Source organism: Lolium rigidum, chromosome 6 (assembly GCF_022539505.1).
Source record: "Lolium rigidum isolate FL_2022 chromosome 6, APGP_CSIRO_Lrig_0.1, whole genome shotgun sequence".
In the NCBI taxonomy this organism is placed as follows: Eukaryota; Viridiplantae; Streptophyta; class Magnoliopsida; order Poales; family Poaceae; genus Lolium; species Lolium rigidum.
In genome coordinates this window covers 71,055,294-71,075,866 of record NC_061513.1, presented here as the reverse complement: position 1 = coordinate 71,075,866, position 20,573 = coordinate 71,055,294, and the positions used below count along the sequence as shown (strand labels likewise).

Genomic DNA, 20,573 nt, shown 5'->3' with positions numbered 1-20,573 from the left:
TTTTCAAGGATGGACTGAGTAGGAGCATGCTTGTTCTTGAAGACTCAGTCATTTCGTTCGTTCCAAATTTCCAAAGAAACGAGAAGGGCTAGATGCAGAAGTTGCGTGCGACTGTTAGACGGTTTACCTACGTTCATCCCATCTCAAGCCAGACCGTGATCTTTCTAGTACGGTTTGAACCCGTAAACCAGCAAACCCGAGACAAACCAGTGAGTCAACGCAGTGCGGTGTGGGCTGGTAGTTTAGTCAATTTCTGCCCAAACCATGCTCAGGGTTAGCCTTATTTCATTCCCCTCGCTTCAGTATTGATATAATTATCACTGACTGACCAACTCACTATTGTTCAATGCAATTCATCGAAAACAAAAGATTGGCTTATGGAGAGGGGGAAAAATCTCTCACTCCTAGAATGAAGCCCTGGAAGGGCAAGCAAGATGCGCTCATTCTTCCATCTTATTAGTAGAATACACCAGATAGTCCACATCTGGGGCTACAACCGCACGCTTACTGATCTCCCCCAGGGTGCAGCAGTGTTTTTCTCTAGTGTTAATCGCTGCAACCTCCTGGACGAACATGCAGTTTGAGCCAGGAGATACCTGCAAAGTTTGTTATTTTTAGTACATGCACGGGAAACATATTCGAAAACACATACTGGAGAAGTTTCATACTCACATCAAACAGAGCATCTCCGATCTTCATCTTCACTTTACCGCTTTTATATATGAGTATTTTCCCCATGTGACCTCCTGGCAAATCTTTGATTTTAGAGCCAGCGAATGATGATGGCCTTCTTTGCTCGCGTGTCACAGTTGCAAGTTCAGCATTCTTCTCAAACCATGTATTTGTCTCTTCAACAGATTGTGTCTGCTTTGGTAAAGGAAGAGATGAAGGTAACTGGAAGAAGAGCAACTGTGGTGTGTCAGACCGATCCTGTCAACACAAAAAATAAACATAAGAGAGTCGCTATAGCCTCCAAGATTCCAAGAAGGTTCAAGCAGTTGTATGCCAGACTGCACACTGTGTAAATTAAAATTACTGCTGCAGGTGATTTTAGTTTAAGGCATAGGACCAGAAATGAAAGTGTTGTAACAATTTGAAAATAAATTACCATTAATCCAAGTTCTTCTGCTGCAGTTAATTCTCCATCCTGAGCTCTGCTGGCAGAAGACTCCCCAAACTCATCTTCATCAAGAATTTCTGCACTAGGAATGTAGGACAGAACTAAGGGATGGTTGAAGGAACAAAATTGCAACATAAGACCAGAAAGACAAACAGTATACCAGGATCTCCACAGTAGGGCCTCCTAAGCGGGAGAGTAATAGGATAATCACTATGGGTATAATCCTGTATGAATATGGAAATCAATCAAATGAATAATGTGAGCAAAGGAAGACATTCACGTTCATGCACTGGTATCTCCACTCACCCATGGATCAACATATTCTTTTGGTTCTTTTGGCACTGCACCATCAGACGGATTATGCATGAAAAGAAAGGGTGTTAAAAGCTCCAAATACAACAATGTGTGCAAGTTCTTGTTGCAAGTACAGAAATGTGTACAGCTAAATAAATCTTCTGCATTCTCTGTTTCGGTGTAAAAGAGAGACAAAACTGAAACGACAGACAACAAACTACAAAAGAGTGCAATATGTTCTCTTTACCCAATTTTCAGGAACATATATTAAACCAATTAGTCCAACATTTAGCTAAAAAAATAACAACCAAGATAAATATCTTTAACGATACCTGCTGAATTATGTCGCGTAGGAAAAGATCTTGCATATGAAGAACTCCCTTGCCCAAATGCGACCTCTGTATGGTTTTCTGCTATGACAACACATTCATATATCATTAGCATTGCATACATTTTACAAAAAAAATGCCTGTAATATTAGAAACAGTGGGTACATTCACCAGCAAGGCCAAACTAGTTGGGCTAAGTTATGATAGATTTATGAATATCTACTCTAAGCCAATCTTAAGGTATCGTTTACTGCATGCAAAAATGTTAAAGTATGCAAGAGAACAAGACAATTTCGGTGCACCGTCTGCATTTCTGAAGATGAGCAGCTGAACCATTTCCTTGTACTGATCAGAGTAGGGTCCGAAGCACACCATATATGCATGCAACTGCTACTTGCAATAGATTTTCATGAGAGGCCAACAAAACCACACACTTGTACTTGGCCAGCTCTGAAGCTACTTCAATTATCTTTTGACCATCAGTGTACTAGTAAAGCAATGATTTGCATATAAGAGAAAAAAAAGGGAGATGCATAACCTAGTAAATAGAGATTGTTGAAAGAAGTGTGGACTTAAACGGAAGTTGTTGGGTCAATTTTGTCAAGTGATGAGTAAATTAGCCTCAATGGTTCCTACTTACATATATTTAAGTCTGAAAATTTAGAGTGGTAACAAGAGTTGACTCATGAGCCAGTACAAATGGGTGAAGGCATTGAGCATGCTCAAGTAATATGATTCACATTCACTGAACAGTTATGAAATTCATAAAATATGAGCATGGAACAGATCAATTAACCACATTTACCCTTTTTCTCGATCTTCGGTCTTCTTCCGAAGGGATCAGTGCTCTACAAAATGAAACAAGGTAGAGCAGAAACCAATCAAAAATCAAATGATAAGCTTGCATATGCAGCAAACGACCAATAGACTAATATACGCACTTGCGATGTCTTGAGTTTCATTAACAATTCCTTATCAATGATTTCATCCTTGCTCTCTTCAACAGGCTCCCTGTAGAATAACATTGACTGTCAGTTCCACGCCATGCGGCCATGCCTACCTATCAAGCAAACCATGCATAGAAGATAGCCGAGTATTATGAAAGAAAACATAGACCGAATCACATACGTCTTTGGAACAACTTTTGCAGGTTTCTTTGGAGGCTTCTTGGGTGCAAATTAAGTCCTCCCTTAACATGCAAAAATAAAACAGTAACCATCAGACAAAAATAAACCAATATGTAACACAGCCAAAGTTAACACTAACCTTGCGAGGACGGGGTGCAAGGGATCCTACTTCCTTCTTCACACTACTCTTGTCATCCATCAGATGACAAGCCTGCAAAAGTGAAACAGCAAAGCTGAGATGGCTTATGGGACTACCATTATTACTTGATCTGGCCTACCTGCAGATCGCACTCAGAGGTTAAAAATTTCTTCTCAACCAGAGAACCAAGGATTCCACCACACTTGCGGGTTAGAAATACAGTCTAGTTATGCCACTAGTACCACTACCCAAGTGACAATGAAAATATGCGGTTAATTCCTCACCCCATTGTTTGGTTATGGACTTATGGTTATGCAATTTGCGATACAAAATCAACTAACCATAATGTAAAGATCATCAAACTCAAGAAAAGGTAAATGCAAGTATTAACTTGCAGAGCTGCAACTTTTTTTTGCAGAGCTGCAGAAAAAAGGATGTTCAATTGACCTGCGGCTGGTACAGTCACAGCCGCCTCCGCCCTTAACCCTCGCGCGCTTATATTACCGAACGGCGGCATCCCTTTCTCTGGACACACTGCTCCGGCCCAATTCTCCTTTGCGCCATGTTTTATGGACTAGCGGGCTAGCAGCAGCAGGTCAATCGAACGTCCTTTTGTATGCAGCTCTGCAAGCAGCTCTACAAGTTGGACAAATAACTCAACAATTATCCTAGTGCTGTCCTCGGTTCATTTAGCAGCTATTCTTACACTTCTATAACATGGTTTTACAACAATTTCAAATACTACTGTTCGGATCAGAGGCATATAGCAATTGTACATATCAAAACACGCTGCAATTTTAGTGAACACTAGCAAAATGCAGTACACTTTCAGTTAACAGCACGAAAATGCACACAGTTTCAGCTAACTGTCCAAAGAACTCGCTGACAGTGACCAAATTCAGTGATGAACCTCACCTTGAGCTACTGGAGGAGGACGCCGGTGCGGTGTTGCTTCTGTAGGAGGGCGACGGTGCAGGGTTATTTCTACAGGAGGACGCCTGCTTCAGCACGAGGTCTGGGACGGGAGACACCGGCCGGCCGCTGCTGCTTGAGGGCAGGGTCGACGAGGAGGTCGGGGATGGGGAATCCGGTGCTGCTGCTTGAGGGTGGGGTCGAGGAGGATGTCGGCGACGGTCCCGCTGGTGCAGCTTGACGAGGTCGGAGGAGTAGAGTCGCCGGTCGCCGGAGCTCGCCGCGCGGGCGGAGATGCAGGTGGCGGGCGGACGCACAGGCGGGAGTGGATGCGTGCGAGGGAGGCCGGGAGTGGATGCGTGCGTGCGCGCCGGCGGAGAGGAATTTTGCGGCGGTGTGGTCGAGCTAGCGTGGTGGCGGTGGCGGCGGTTAGGTCAGGGGTTTTTTTTTTTAGCCCGAGCTACATGTGCTCGTTTTTTTTTTGCAAAATTCAAAAATGAGATTTTAAAGATTCAAAAAAATATGTGAAACAATGATGTAGACAATGATGTGGTCTACCAGTGTGTAATATTTGAACTCAAGATACCTTATACGCCCCCGTCCTATAAAAATTGACTAAATTTTATCTAAATTCGAATGCATCTAGGCATTAAATAGTATATATATACATCTAATTTTTGATAAATCATAGACAAGTTTCATGAAACGGAGGGAGTACTTGAGGCTCCACAAAAATTACAAAATCTGACATATTTTAAGATTTTGAAATATTACAATGTTCACTAGAATTTTTCATTTTTGCAGAGCTCAAAATATGAGGTATTCTGAGTTGAAATTTTCCATGTCTGTAGATCATAGTATTGTATACATGTAGATTTGATTTTAGATATTTTTGAAACTTTAAATTGTTTTTTTTCAAAAAAAAAAAGAGCTACGTGTAGCTGAGCTACACTTGTGGTTTCCGAACTTAAACAAACAAATAAAATTTTAATAAAATTTAAAGTAGTATTGTAAAATTATTTAGCTCCATTCTTGGACACAAAATAACTTTCACTATATTTCCACTTTATCTTAAAACGATACAATAAGAATTAGGAATGACCCTATGACCTTAACTTGAAGCAACATACTAAAAAGGATTAACAATTCAATTAACCACTCTAAGAGTTATTCCCAATAATCTATAACCATTGGTACTACTAGAATGGTTGCTAAAAATTGAATTAACGTGCCACATGACTACAAAGTTATTATTAAATAAATGAATTGCAACACCTAAAATAAGTAACCCTAATTACTTGGCATAAAAAGAAAGTCAACTTAACCCTTAAGGATGTTCTTCAAAAGTTATTATTTTCGCTCATACAAAAGGAAATCAAATGACTTATCTTCTTAAAAGGTTAAAAAACTTTAAAAGAATATTCCTTATGAGTGATATGTGTTATCAATTAAGAGTAACCATGCATATATTGTCTTGTTTTTTGTATTGATGAACTATGAGCGGGAATCTTAATTTCCTGAGATTTACCTTATGAGTGAAGTAAATTTGAACCTAAACCAAATCCATGAGAAATCACCAAACCCAAACCTAAATCAAATCCGTAAATGAAATCAACGTGGATTAATTGTAAGGTTAGAACACTTGCATATCATATCTCATGCACACAGTCAAGAAAAAATCTCATGCACATTAGCATACTGACAATCTTAAAAACATTAATCCTTATCGAACCAATGATGCTCTTCCATATGGATCTTATGATGATGTAAAGCACGCTGAATGCGTAATCTTGCACTCAGGAGGCAACTTCACTCTTGCATGTCTTTGATAATTATATCAAAACCCCTTTTGAAAACTTCCATTGCATTCAAAAGCAATATACTATTTCCATAATAAATATGAAATGAAGATTACCGTTCCAGGATGTGGTTCAGTAATCTAAACTCTGTGGTGGAGATTCTAATGTACTGACATAGCTTAGGATTAAACAACGATTGCAGTCAGTAATTTAAGCGCCCTATAAGCCATGCTGAACACATATTCTAGAATGTGACGTTATGTCATCTGGATATTTTTCCTTCCATATATTCTCGGATACTTAGGGCATGAGCAATGGTGGCATACATAACTAGCTGCTCCATGTAAAAGAATTGTAAGAAGCAATATGGTGAATTTTATCTCTCCAATGGAAGCTACAACTTTAGTTAGAAAAAGAGAGAAGGGACCCCACAAATATAACACTATGTATCTCTTTCTCTCTCCAAAAAGCATGCTTTTAGGACTGAAGATCCCACTTCTTGAAGAGGAGGTTGCCTCCTCATCCGAACCTACTTTGGACCACCCGAACCTAACTAAAGGTGTGAAGCAGCACCTCTAGGGCAGTGCATTGGGCATGCCCTTAGTTGGATTGTATTATGTTGACGAATCGGCGGGTGGGAGCCCGTAACATCCCCATTCTGTGTTATGGAATGACACCTATAGTATCTGTGAAGGGAGGGTAATTGAGTGTAGGTCTCGTCACCGAAACTCGTTACAAAGGGTGGAATACGGGATCATAAAGAGGCTAGTTATTGGCGAGTTTTTAGACCGAGCCTTGAACCATGGAAGTGTAAACGGAAAAGGTACGCTCGGTTATGCAACAAGGCTAAATACGTTTGTGGGAAAAGTAGCACACCTCTCGAGGATGTACAAAATATGTCATGATACTTCTTGTTATGGGAAAGAACTATGATCGATGCGGGAAAGCAAATACATGAAGTTCTCACAATCCGTGAAGGCCGATGGACATAGTTTTTATAAACTAAAAATTACCTTTTCTAAAAAAAAACCATTTTCGAAAACTTGCATAACCCTAGGATTTCATGATCCACGACGCCCACATAGTAGAACTTGCTAAGTACACTCGTACTCAATTTATCCTCCTATCCCTTGCTAGATATTGGAGAAGTTGGAGACAAAGAGGACCACTACGAGAAGCTGAAGTCAAACAACAGGAGCAAAGTAGTCCACAAGCGCCATTAGAGACAGTGGAAAATAAGATGGAGCATAAGAGAGGACCAATCCTTATATCAGGGAACCTATCTCCGTAGAGTATTGTTGTAGCAGCAATCACAAACCAAGTAGTACATGAGATAGATCTCGTTGTGAAATAGTAGACGAGTTGCTTTGGCCCGTTGGACTCTAATCACACATTGGTTTGGGCTTGTCTCGTGGGGTGGGGTGGGAGGGGGGAGATAAGACATAGTACCTCCCATGGGTTGTCTCTGACGGGACGTAGCGCAATCCGTCAACGCCCCCCATTTAGCTTATTCTCTTCGCTAATTCTAGTAACGTACTCCCTCCGTTCTGATTTAGTCTACATTCTAGAAAAAATGAGACAAATTAGTAGTGCATTTATTAGTACTACTTAGATATTTGAACAACCAATCCAAGCTACATTGAAAATAACAACATCCAATAAAGAGAGTAAAACCATCTCGTTTTCAATGTTGTTGTTGACTAAAAGCTAGAATGTAGAGTATTTCAGAACAAATTTTGAGGCTAGAATGTAGACTATTTCAGAACGGAGGGAGTAGCTCTTAGGTATGTTTTTTGTTTGGTTTTTTAATTTTTGAAACGATCGCTTTCTGTTTAGTTTTTTGATTTCTAAAAGTGACCAATTTATTTTTCATAATATGAACAAGTTTAAAATCTGAAAAAATAAAAATGAATATTTTTAATCTGAACAAATTTAAAATCTGAACTATTTTTAATCTGAATATTTTTAATCCGAACAAGTCTAAAATCTGAAGAAAAAAATTAACACATTTTTTCTTTTCAACTCTGAATTTTTTTTAAAATCTGAACCTAAATAGAAAAACCGAGCGAGAAAGAATAGACCCATGAGGCCGTGATAAGTGGGCATGCCAAGAAGTATACCTGGGCATTCCTCGGGCCGGGCCGGGCCTGAAAAAGCCCGAACCTAACTTTCCGGGCCCGACCTTTGGGCTTACAAAATTGGGCCCAAACATAGAAAAGCCCGGCCTGAGAAGCCCGGCCTGAACTAATCTAAAATTGCGTTTTTGCAAGCCCGGCCCAGCCCGAACTAAGCTATATCATGTTTTTGCAAGCTCGGGCCCGACCTGGCCCGATGTTTGGGCTCAAAAAATCAAACCCGAAGCCGGCCCGACATGCAAGCCCAACCCGACCCGGCCCGGGATTTTCGGGCCGGGCCGTCCGGGCTGGGCTGCCCATGCCCAGCTGTACCAAGAAGCACCGGGGGTTCGCGGCGACCACACCATGCCGCGTTAAGCGGTGAATAGGATTTATAGTCTCTTCTTGGGAGGCACCAGGGTTCAAAGATGACTAGGCAAACCAGTGGAGTTCATATCTAATTGAGCGTTCTGTTGAGGAAGTACAGAAATGTTCTCGAAGAAGAAAGAAGAAGATCTTGAACGGGTCAACTTTGAGCCTCATCAACTCTCTTCGTATCAATGGAATACTATGTCTGTCCATTGATAAGCTGGGGAACATGTTTTCAATGTATAGGTACAGCCGTACAGGCATACAACGTTGCTTCATCAATTTAAATTTCTTAAGTTTGTAAGGGGCAGTGATATCTCCTCACTTGCAATATAGTGTAATTTATCTTTCCTTTGAAATTGTACTAGTGTGTTTTATCCATTTAATGATGCAAAACAATGTCACTCACACATGGTTCAGCTTATTCAGAAATCCAAGGCCTTTCATCTACGTTATCTGTTATTTCAAGCATAAAAAAGAGGGGGATAGCAAGCATTGCTCATTAGATTAGTGGTTTGAACTTTGAAACTTAGACGGGCAGCACTTTTATTGGCCTATTATTTCAGCAGGCTCTTCCTTGGTCTTCAGATTAGTTGTCTGAACTATTCAGTGAATGCCTGTTTGATTGCCACAACTATTTATACTTTATATGAACTATAAAACTGATAATCGATCAACTGTAAGGATCTTGTATTGAAGTTATTTACATACAAAACCTCGATTTAAATAAATTAGCCTAATTGAATCAACTTCTCTGTTAAACATGCAGAACAAATCACATCATAACATACAAATGTAGGAGTATCTACTAACTATCGCTACACGAAGGAATGAATCACTATGGCATTTGCAGGACACGGTTGTCTGTCGTAGGTATGTTGGAGCGGGCCAAAACTAGGGGTCGTCGTCGGGAGTCTGGCGTCATCTAGCCGCGCCATTTCACAGTTTCACGAAGCAGAGTGAGCGGCCATGTGGTGCTGAACCCAGTAGTCGGCCAAGAATGTCTTGGCGGCGTCGAGGCTGGGGAAGTATGGCGGCTCGAGGAACATCTGCGACAGGGGGTCCATCGCCTCCGCCGGCACGAAGAGCGCCCGGTTGGCCGCCGCCTCCGCCGTGCCGCACACCGCCGCGACGAGCTGCCGGTAGGCGAAGAAGAATCCCCGCACGGCCGCCTCGACCGCCTGGAAAGCCTGCAGCAGCTCGATCTTGCCCGCGTCCTCGCCTTCGCCGCGCCTCCGGCTGTGGTAGAGCCTCATGGCCGCCTCCTGCACCCTGGGCCCGCCGTTGGGGTCGGCCTCGACGCCGATCACCCATGGCACCCGCTTCTTGATGTCCCTGGTGGCGTTGGCGACGTGCAGCAGCGCTCTGGAGCGGAAGCAGAAGGAGGCGTCGGTGCCGGGCCGTATCGCGAGCTGGCTCTTGAGCCGGAGGAAGTCGTCGGGGTCCATGAGCAGGTGCAGGTCCTCGATCTCGGCGAGCAGCTTCCACACCCGCTCCAGGATCCAGCAGTCGCTGGCCGCGGCCTCCCAGTCCTTCGCTTCGATCCGGTTGTTCAGGCGGGTGAGGAGCTGGGTGGCGGCGCAGAGCCAGGACTCGAGGATCTGGTGGATGGTGAAGAGCGCCTCGTTCTCCCGGTTGCGGAACCCGGTCTTGGGCTCGGGCGCCACCCTGGGCTTGAGCGCGTGCAGGTCGTGCGGGCGCACGACGCGGTCGTACTCGAGGACCGGCTTGCCGGCGAGGTTGGGCTCGCCGAGGCCGAGGGAGAAGGCGCAGGCCTGCATCTGGCCCTCGATGGCGAACCTGATCTTGGCGGCGACGGTCTCGGACCGCTCCCAGGCGGCGAGGCGCGGGAGCAGGCTGGCCTCGCTGGCGTGGCACACCACGGCCGCGGCGCTCCCGGGCAGCTGCCACACCTCGGACGCGCTGCGCTCCCGCGGGAGCGGGAGCACGCCCTCGGACGCGCTCAGCTCGGCCAGCGGCGCGCACCGCTCGCCCTCGCAGAGCGCCGCCACCAGCTCCACCTCCCGCGCGGCCAGCGACTCGAGCCGCCGCGCCAGCTCGCGGCGGCTGGCGTAGGGCCTCGGGTCGGAGAGCGCGACGGAGACGAAGCGGAAGGTGATCTCCAGCGCCTGCAGCGCGGGCGTGACCAGGCCCTCGTCGGCCCAGCCCGGGCAGCACGAGGCCTTCCACAGGCTCGACAGCTCCGGCAGGCGCAGGTACTGCTCGTACGCCTCCGCGGCCGAGCTGTCCTGCACCTTGAGGACCGGCGACGAGGTGGGCGCGCGCCGCTTGTCGTCGGGCCGCACGGGCGAGACGGGGGACAGCTTGGTCGTCGCCATTTCAGCGCTCCAGCTCAGCTCTCTTTTGAAAGTTCGACTACTGCTTCTTTCTTCGAGTTGCTCCAGACGGAAACTTCGATCGACTATTACTATAAAAAGCTCGTATCTTTGAGTCCTGGTTTGGGTTGTGGTTGTGGCCTCGAGAGCTAGAAGGTGAGGCTGCTTATATACTGCTTGATCAGTTGGTGTTATAGATGAGGGTAAGGAGGAGCGCGTGATGGCGTGTGGACCGTGATGAGGAGTGGTTTTGAAATTGAATTTCTCTGTGAAACCGCGGGGGTGCGTGGGGCTGTACGCAGAAAACCAATAAATTAGGAGAAAAGCGATCCGAGCTTATCCGGATGGGGTGTCAACTGCGATGAGATCCGGTAGTTTGTGCTGTCCAAGTCGTTGTGAATCGTGGTGTTTTCTCGCGTTCCGGCACCGCCGCACGTCCCTGAACGCGGCCGTCTCTATCCGTTGGGCGTCCAACCTAGGCCGGCACAAGGTTCCTTGTAGATTTGTGGTTATCGCCTTATTTTATCCTATTTTGCAAAAAATCCACCAATCTAGTTATAAAAGTAATAAAAAATACAAATAGCTCAATTGGACTATCTAGCGACGATTACAAGTACAAACACTAGCGCATGCAGGAAGCGCACCGACATCCTCGCCTCTCCACCACCGGATCCGGACAAAACTTATCTTACTAAAGCTTGTTGTAGTATACACGTGAAATCGTTGTGCTAATGCCTCAAAAAAACAACGCGTGAGAGCAACAACCATCGCTAGTGATGATAACCGTATTAAAGTTGACTGACATGAAACTACACTAACAAACACGAAAGCTGGTTGTGTGACCCGTGTCCTAAGATATTTGCTAGACACATGACTCCACTCGCCCTCCGCCGACACCAGGCACACCACCGGAGCGCGAATAAGGGGATAAGGTGGCAGAAACTTATTCTGACTTGAGGATGTTGCCACCGCCTCACCCGCCAGCGAGACGCCGGGGTTTACGGTACCTCCAAGGCATGAGATGCCACCTGAGGTGGGCAGACCAGCAGCGGCGCCAGCGAAGGGGAAGGAAACCCTATCCCATGGGGGATGACCTCTCCTTTTTTCTCCTCTCATACCTGTTCGGGCAAGATAGTATTTTTTTTTAACTTGTCACCTTATTTTAGTAGTACTACTATAACATCATCCACTTTTCCTTTGCTTGTGTGCAAGTAACTTTCCACTTTTCCTTTGCTTGTGTAGGTCATTTGAGATCTAAGGGGAAACTAATTTCACAAGCGAGCGATGTACGTTGTATGTAATCAGTGATCTTGGTTGGAGATGTCGTAAGCCAAGGGGAGGCTATACTTGTTTTTCATTCATCTTAGGAAATACAGTGCACTGTGCCTTCCATGGATGGAAAGGCTCTGCGGTTTCGGTAGTTGACTTTAGTGATGTTTCTTTCTCTGGTTATTTAGCACTACCAAATGCTCTAGTCAACTGCTTTTGTAAGAAGTTTAATCGGAGCCGTATTCTCCTCATCTTCTCGGAGTGCGTAGCATGCAGATTATCTTGCCAATCTCACCTCAGTCTAAACTGTAGCTTGCCTGAACATATCTTCGCGGAGTGCGTAATAATGGATTATTATTTGACAATTGTGCTGTTTTATTTTGTCTCCAACATAATCAAATACGAACATTTGACCGCTACATTTTTCTTCATTTCTTTGTCAAGAGAGCACAACATTCTCTAGTTATTAAAATGATAGGTCAACAGATATCATTTAAATATGATAATTGGTGTCATTTTGGCATATTAATTTGGTCAAAGTTTTTTAAAATATTCTCACATTAAAAATTAGAAGAGAACCCAACATGGTGCCGCCTTCGAGTGGCACAATTTCTTCTAAAGGGCGTCGTGGGAATCCCCTGCCCACTACTCTACAAACCGAGGCAAACTATAGGACCGGTCTGGTCCGGACAACAACGTCGTGTCAACGACATTTTCCTTCTTGACGGTGATGCTTTGTATGGGACGTTTCATAGTGCTTGGAGCATGGCGGGACAAAGTCTGAGGGCGCAACGGTTGCGGGTTATCATCGTTTTGTTGCTTCGCCCTTGCCTTTTTTTTTTGCATATTTGTGTTGTTATCTCAATATTTTCTTGGCTTCGAATAATTATATTGTTGTGGTTGCTATATCAATATAGCTGGACAAAAACCTATTTCGAGAAATTTTAGAAGAGATGTAGCAGTCGTACTATTCAGTGGAGCAGAAACCGCGTCTCAAGAAAAATGGAGCAAAAATCACCATACTTTCACGAAAAGTCATTTTGGATCCTAGTGCTCTCGTCGTATTAAAAAATTCGAAATTTAGATTTATGTGTGTAAAAAATTATGTAACAAAAATCTTAAAGGAGCTGATGATGTATCCCACTAACGTACAAAATCTCAATCACAAATGTTTTGTTTTCTGAGTTATACAAAAATGACAAAGTCTGTTTTTTTTTAGATTTGAATCACTATACTTAGATCCACACATTTGTTATCTTTATGTAGCCCAAAATACAAATTATTTCTAGCTGAAAATTTACATGTTTGTGGAATACAATACTTCCTACATCATAAATGTAATTTCTAATTACTTTTTCAAATAGGGATCACTGGTACCCATGTGCATCAAATCTCTGTCCATACTTTCATTCTTAGTTAAACCTTGAAAGTAACCTCACATATGCACCACACAATTCTTTCCGTTGTTATCTTGTTGATAATTCCCGTACGTAACAAAATTACTGGCCGGTGCAAAACCACCGAATTTCAGCATAACGTGAGATGCAGTGTTGATAGGGCAATACGACTTGCACTGCACTCAAATTCCATCCACTCGCCGTTCGCCCGGAAGGTTCATATTTGCTGCTTAACACTTTCTTACCCCTTGCAGGGCCAGTTATGGATTTAATTGAGATATCAACGACAGTTGACCAAATTAAGCCTGAAGAACCTCAGATACGTCCATGGCACCTGCCGCCTCTGGCTGGCGCTTTTGCGAGACTGACCGACGATTCGACGACAGTCGCCGCTGCCGAACTTTGACGTTGGACGCTTCGACGGACGCACCGAGAGCGAGTCTACTGAAAATCTGAAACCAACCACCTCGTTCTGACCAGCGGGGGCGGAAGCAGCCGAGAAGTTTGTCTCGGTTTTGGGGGGAATGCCTGCTGTGATCACATTGCTACGGTCAGTGCTTATCCCTGGTTTAGTACTACTAGTAATTTTCATGTGGTTTGACCAGGTATATTCCATGGATGTGACATGCGCTGCTTCGGAGGTGGGCAGACAATTCAGCTAATTACGAGCTAGCTGGTTTTTTTAATGTTCCTAGACTACCCGGCCAACCAGCCATCCAAAAGGGGCAAATCAATCTCGTTCATCCATTTTGATCACTACAGTGAATCCTGGCTCCCACTTTCCACTGCAACCGTTGGATGCGGTTACTTTTGTCTTACCGGTTGCTTCTGCTGCTAGGTGCATGACGGATGGGCCAGAGCGTGTGTGGAGCCGGCCAACAGAGACATCGAAACGCGATCGTCCGCGTGACCTTGTTTCGCTTTCCTTTTCGACCGGGTGAAAACCCTAGCATTCTACCCCAATCCCTGCCTCCTCTCCCATCCCCCAATCGGCTGCCTCCTTCCTCCTCTCCCAACTCGCCCAACCCGCGCCGCCTCCGCGCTGCCTCGTCCCCTCCTCCCTGCGTGGAGCGCGGGGAGGCCATGGTAACCGCCGGTCGCGGGCGTCGCCGTGCGAAGAGTAGGTGGGCAGGGGCCGCATCAGCCGCCGCCGCGGGTCGACGCCGCCATAGCGGCCATGGATGGAGTGGTGGCGACCAGGTGTGTGCAACCTCTGCGGTTCGGAGGCAGCGCCTCCCTTCTCTCCTCCTCCCTTCTCTCCTCTGCCTCTTCTAGCTGGTGGGGTGGAGCTTCAAGTAGAGGAAGACACTGGCGGCGGATCCGTCGGTCTTCTAGGGATGGAGGTTGGTGGAGGCCGTCGAGCCGGCGGCGGCAGGGAGGATGGCCAATCGGCTGCCTCCTTCCTCCTCCCCCAACCCGCGCCGCCTCGTCTCCTTCTCCCCAATCCGCGCCGCCTCGTCTCCTCCTCCCCAGACGAGGAAGGATGGCTACCTCGTTTTCAAAAAAATACAGTAGTACTGTGTGGAAGCTAGGAACAGGAAATAGACTGGGGATTAGTTCTATATGATTCGTTACTTCACTGCAAGATCTTGGTCGTGAACACACACTAGGTGTACCAGCAAAGCATATTTTTTTTGTGGGAGTATACTTCAAGGACATCTTGATTGTTATTGTTTTGGATACTCTTCCTGATACAGGAATGTTGCTTGCAACGATGTCATTTCCTGAGATCTTACCTCTGAAGCTACATTTGTCAATTTAATTTGCAGATCTTACCTTGAAGCTACATTTGGGCATTTTTTTATTTCAGTTCTGTAAGCTGGTGTTACTGTGAATGCTAATATGAGCTCTAGAGCAGCTCCTTTAACGGGGCAGGTTACGATTGCACTGCCACTTGAGCATACATAAATCCTTGCATAGCTTTTTAATCTATAGATAAGAATTCTCCTACTGCTTTTCTGACTCTACTTTATATGTAGCAGCGGCGGCAACAGCGACGCTGACAATGATTACACCCTCCAACATGTGCAACGGCAGTGATATTGAAGATAATCGTCAGTCAGTTTCACCACTTAGAAACTACTAGGTTTGACCCTCTGATCAATATTACATTGTTTGTCTTACTGAAACCAGCCTTTTCTTTGTATGATAAATGTAATAGATACTTGCTACATATGTGCAAGATTATCAATACATATTTGCCGTTAAAAAGTCACAATAGAAATTGCGAAATAAAAAAATCTAGACATAGGCTGCTATCAAATACTACCTCGGTTACTTAATATAAGCCGTTTTTGGCGTAATTAGTGTTTATCGCCTGTTGATTGTTTCTCTGTCAACCTTCTGTATTCCAGGATGCTCAGATACTTCTGACGATCCCAGGAAAAATGATACTTGATGAGATGATCAAAAAACTTGGTTTTTCGCCACCGGCGATGCAGGGTTTATGAAGACCACGTGATATGTGGGACTCTTATTTTTCAAACATCAAAACTGCCCAGTCAATGTTCCCTTGTCTCTATGACTATGAGTAAGGGTCCATGGATGTTTTCGTAGCAGAACATTACACTGTTGTAGCAGCTATTGGATACATGGAGAGTGTCAACTAATACTGTAATCAAAGATTTAAACTAAAGCCAGTTAAACCAGAACAGAACAGATATTTCAAGAGTCAGCTCAGGAAGGCAGACCTTAAGGGTATAATATAGATGATGATTAATTTGTATTGGAAGAATCTGGCAGAAGAAGAGAAGAATATGATAGGACATGTCTGTTTCTTTGATCCCATCAATACAATTATGTTGCTTCAAACAGAAGTGGCTGCGATGTATCTCGACTAATTATCTTGTTGACGGGAGCCGGCACAGGGAGCCCTTGGGGTTGCGCATCCTCCGCCTCCTCGTTACCTGCTCACTCTGGTGAGCAGCGCGAGGAGGGCCGTCCCAGGAACCCCGGAAGGATGGCCATGGCGTCTGCTCGATGGATGCTAAGGTTTGCCTTTTCTTCTCAGAAGGTGGATCTGCCCGGCCATGGACGTGAGCAGAGAAAACCATAGCCGGCTCTTCCTCTCTGCCTCTCCGCTCACGATGCTAGGTTTTTTTTACTAATAGTCTCTTGCAACTTGTGTGAATTTGGCAGTGGGCTGTTTCGACCTCCTGTTGGGTGATGCCGCACTCACGCTCGAGAACCTCAGGTTCTTTAATGTAAGTGATGAGGTCAAATTTGTTACCTACATGTGGGCAAGCACACATCTGAACATGATGTCATGCTGTGCGGACTTTGCTGCCATTTAACTATTAGAATGGATATAATACAACAAGCTGAAATTATTTGAGTTGACCTGACATTTGTATACTTTTGTGAATGAAGGTTATGATTGGCGCGGTTGTCTGGATTTGGAAGTGGTGAACAAGAGAAAAGTTACTATCTCACTTGAAGAAAATGGATAACTGCTGGTGTATATATGTAAAATTACTTACTGGTGAGAAATTGTATTTTATGAATGAACTATTTAGGTGCGTGAGATTGAGGTAACCATTTATGATGTTACTCATATTGCTTCTTATGTTTTATTGCAGGTGGTCTTACTTTCAGATCGCAAGTTTGTCCGAATCAGACTGGAAAAGAATTGCTTGGACATTCTTGGGTATTGTGGTCCTGTGATTTTTTTTAATATGCTCAGACACTGTGAGTAGCTAAATGGTAGGGACATGTCTAATTTTTGGCTTAGGCCTGGGTAGCCCATTATGTCATCATCTTCTTTGGGTTGCAGGTTCCTTGCCTTCTGTTAAAATAGTGTTGTTTCTGTGGAGCAGGTAAAAGAGGAGTCCTATTTTTGGTTCAGGTTTCTTGCCAATAATTATCCTTTTGGCTGCATCGTGTTCTTCCGGCAACTATGTTAATTGCTGCGAGGTAACGGGCTTCGAGACCCTCATATTGTTTCGTGAATAGCTGTTGGCTTACTTGCTACTTTTTGCTGCCATTTCCCGGGAACATGTTTTTGAGCAAGTGTGAAAATCATATATATATCTACACCAGGATATATTGGATTTAGTAGAACACCAAAGAAAAAAATATATCCATCATGTGGAGTGTGCTCTTACCCCATCTGGCATGTGCTAAATAAAATTTTGCACTCTTCCCTTTTCTGTAAACTTTCCATTCCTCCGGTATATTAGATCATTCAGCATGCAACCAGAAACATCAACTTGTTTTGCACTTTTAAATAAGATGCTTCGATTTTGATTTTGGCTCTACAAGCGAATGATCAGTGGGTATTCTATGGGTAATATTTGTGTCGTAATGCATCTCAAATCGGCCTGGGATGGCAATGCGAGGCGAATGATTTTTGTTCTTTTTTCCAAGCGTTTCAGGTTGATCATTTTGATTATCATTAGCTGGTCATTTACTCGTCTATGCTTAAAACTGCTTAGTTGTGGAAATGTAGTATTTTACCTAAGTGGTAAACTATGGAGTGCTATTTTTGCAATTATAGTTTACAATGTGTAATATGACCAGGTGCCAATGTACAAAGTTGTATGATTAAATCCCCCCATGCAGGTTAAACTCTCATTATCTACCATGCCTTTCTAAACATGTGTTGTTGCTAGCTTCAGGTAAATCTTCTCCCAGTTCTGTTGTATAGACCAGGTGCGAATGTACAAAGTTGTATGATTAAATTCCCCCTTGCAGGTTAAACTCTCATTATCTACCACGCCTTTCTAAACATGTGTTGTTGCTAGCTTCAGGTAAATCTTCTCCCGGTTCTATTGTATATGCATGTTTACTATTTGTCACTTCGCAGGGTTCTGATTCCCGTGTAACAATTTTTTCTTTGTTGTAAATATACAGATGGGATTTCTTCTGTTATGTATATGTACGGAGGCTTCGTATGTCTTCTTACTTATAACCCTGATTGGTATGCAGGTTCCTGTTTTTTTTTCTTGATCTAGCTCTGCTCATTTCAATTGTTTGTTTTGCTTCCCTATCCTCTTGTTTTGGTACCTGACAAGGTGTTTAGTCTTTTCCTCTTTTCTTTCAAAAATTGGGTGGTACATGATTTTTTTGGTAAATCTTTGTGAATTGATGTAACTGAATAAGTGAATAAGCATTCAGAAGTTGTTAAATACAATACGAGTTTTTTTGGGGTAAATCTGCATGTTAGAAAATGCATGCCATATATTATTCTGTCTATTTCATTTGGCAATTTTATGGCTTTCCTTTATTGTCTTCACTATTGTATTCTAACAGCCCTACTTAATTCGGTTTTAAGAACACTATGACCATTCAAATCATGTAAACTGAGTCTGACGGCGATTGTCTTCACTCACTTATCTGAATATATGTGGTTCTTTGTTCTAAGTCTAGGAGCAGATCACCATCCCAGAAAGGTGCGGCTATTACACCACCCTGTATTGGTGGTGCGCTCTATGATTGATATCGATGGAACCTATGGTGTTATCACTTTTACTGGATTTGTGTATGTCGGAAGCTGCTACATTGATTTCAAATGGACCGATACACTGGTATGTATTATGTGTCTCCATGTATACCCCCTGTTGATTCTCGGTACTTAATTTCTCGAAGCATGTCTTAGGCTCACGATTCTACCTTTGTTAGATTGATCGAGCTGTTAACTTTTTTTCTGTGGTGTACCTATTATTGTTCCTTAAGCATGTATTAGGCTCGCGAGCATACCTTTGTTACATCGATAGAGCTATCAATTTTTTTTGCGATGCACCTATTATTGTTCCTTAAATATGTTTCCGTTTAGTAAAGATATGTTTTAACATGCAAAAAACTAGGCGTCGCCTTCTTTATTGCTGAGAATCAGTCAAAGTTCCATGTAGGTATGAATGTTGAATTTAGTTCCAGGCACCACTGAGATTTTCAGGTTAACAAGAGATTATTATTTTTTCCTACATTTTATAAGAGAACTTTTTTAAAGAAGGGTGCTTCTTTATAAACAAACCATAGTTAGAATAAAGTGGGTTCTGCTTTCACTATAAGTTCATATATAAAATACTGCCCTTTGAAGATGTGGGTAATTGGTATTTCTGTGAGCTTCTGGTTTAAGTTTTCCAATAGTATTGTTGATGCTTTAGGTTTGGTATTATCTGGTTTAAGCACTTAAAAGAACTGCTCTTGGTGTAGGTCTGGTGTATGGTACAATACTTACATGTGGTGATTTTTTTATCTATCTATTGCTCTGTAGTGATGCAATGTGTTACATAGCCTCACAGGCTTACTTTGCTCTACATGTGACCTGATTTCTACATATTGCAATAACCTGGCACTGCTAAATACATATTATTCTACCGTCTACACTACCCACAAAATTCATGTGCCTCTTATTCTGATTTTTATGATAGATTGATCTGAAAGGCAATGACTATCATATTTTGTTTTGTTTTGTAAGGTATGAAAAAGGATTAACTTTTTATGAAAGTGTAGAAATAAATATTTAGTGGGTGGTATCTATTTAGTTATATAGGATCACATATTGTGTTCTCCTTCCACTGTCACTATCCACAATTTGTGAGCAGTTATGCACGTATAACCACATGAAATTCCGTTTATGCACGCACGAAAATAATCACGATGTCAGGGTTTCTTTTGTAAGGGAATCCAGGTTACACATCTGCGGGAGGTATGGCACATACCTATTGAAGTTAAAGACTAATTCTCAAACAGGTGTGGTTCTGGTCAGGGTCCTGTTATTGAAGTTATTGCTAGACGTTAGTCTTCATATGGTCTGGAGGTTCGTTTTTTAGCTGATTACTCTAATGTTAATGGTCTATTGGTACATCCAGATATGCAACAAAAGCTATTGTGTTTCTGCCATGTTTGATCATGCGAAGTTTAACCCCTTGTTTGAATCTTTTGCAGACCTTTATATCAAGAGTTTACCTCAGTTGCCAATTAGGCTCTTCACTAGGTCAGTCGCATGGACATTCTTTTAGCCATGAATGATAAGTACATACATGTAGGATAACGTTGCATAGAAAACAAAAATTTTCCTACCACGAACACGCAATCCAAGCCAAGATGCAATCTAGAAGACGGTAGCAACGAGGGGATGATCAAGACTAACCCTTGAAGAGATTCCAAAGCCTATAAGAGTAGGCTCTTATTGCTGCGGTAGACGATCACTTGCCGCTTGCAAAGCGCGTAGAAGATCTTGATCACGATCGGTTCCGGCGCCACGAACGGGCGAGCACCTCCGTACTCGGTCACACGTTCGGTTGTTGATGAAGACGACGTCCTTCTCCCCGTTCCGGCGGGCAGCGGAAGTAGTAGCTCCTCCTTGAATCCGGCGGCACGACGGCGTGGTGGCGGTGGCGATGGAGATCTCCGGCGGAGCTTCGC

The 20,573-nt window shown here is 43.6% G+C and overlaps 1 protein-coding gene, 2 long non-coding RNA genes and 1 pseudogene across 5 annotated transcripts; 2 read left to right on the top strand and 2 right to left on the bottom strand.

Moving 5' to 3' along the window:
* Positions 1 to 435: 435 nt before the first annotated feature.
* LOC124665781 lies at positions 436 to 4,324 on the bottom strand (annotated as a pseudogene).
* Positions 4,325 to 8,866: 4,542 nt separating this feature from the next.
* On the bottom strand, positions 8,867 to 10,661 carry LOC124666940 (nematode resistance protein-like HSPRO1). Its single transcript, XM_047204272.1, has one exon. The coding sequence runs from the start codon at positions 10,540 to 10,542 to the stop codon at positions 9,151 to 9,153; it is 1,392 nt and encodes a 463-aa protein (XP_047060228.1). The 5' UTR covers positions 10,543 to 10,661; the 3' UTR covers positions 8,867 to 9,150.
* Positions 10,662 to 14,350: 3,689 nt separating this feature from the next.
* On the top strand, positions 14,351 to 17,119 carry LOC124666761. Of its 3 annotated transcripts, none has more exons than XR_006991021.1 (6): positions 14,351 to 15,291; positions 15,560 to 16,196; positions 16,344 to 16,408; positions 16,575 to 16,686; positions 16,784 to 16,907; positions 17,021 to 17,119. It is a non-coding gene; the product is annotated as an uncharacterized LOC124666761 (long non-coding RNA). The 3 variants fall into 3 exon arrangements; XR_006991022.1 differs by having other exon boundaries at positions 15,560 to 16,240; XR_006991020.1 differs by having other exon boundaries at positions 15,560 to 16,408.
* Positions 17,120 to 17,406: 287 nt separating this feature from the next.
* Positions 17,407 to 18,634, top strand: LOC124665151. The gene is made up of 3 exons (XR_006990492.1): positions 17,407 to 17,765; positions 17,898 to 17,953; positions 18,057 to 18,634. It is a non-coding gene; the product is annotated as an uncharacterized LOC124665151 (long non-coding RNA).
* Positions 18,635 to 20,573: the final 1,939 nt, after the last annotated feature.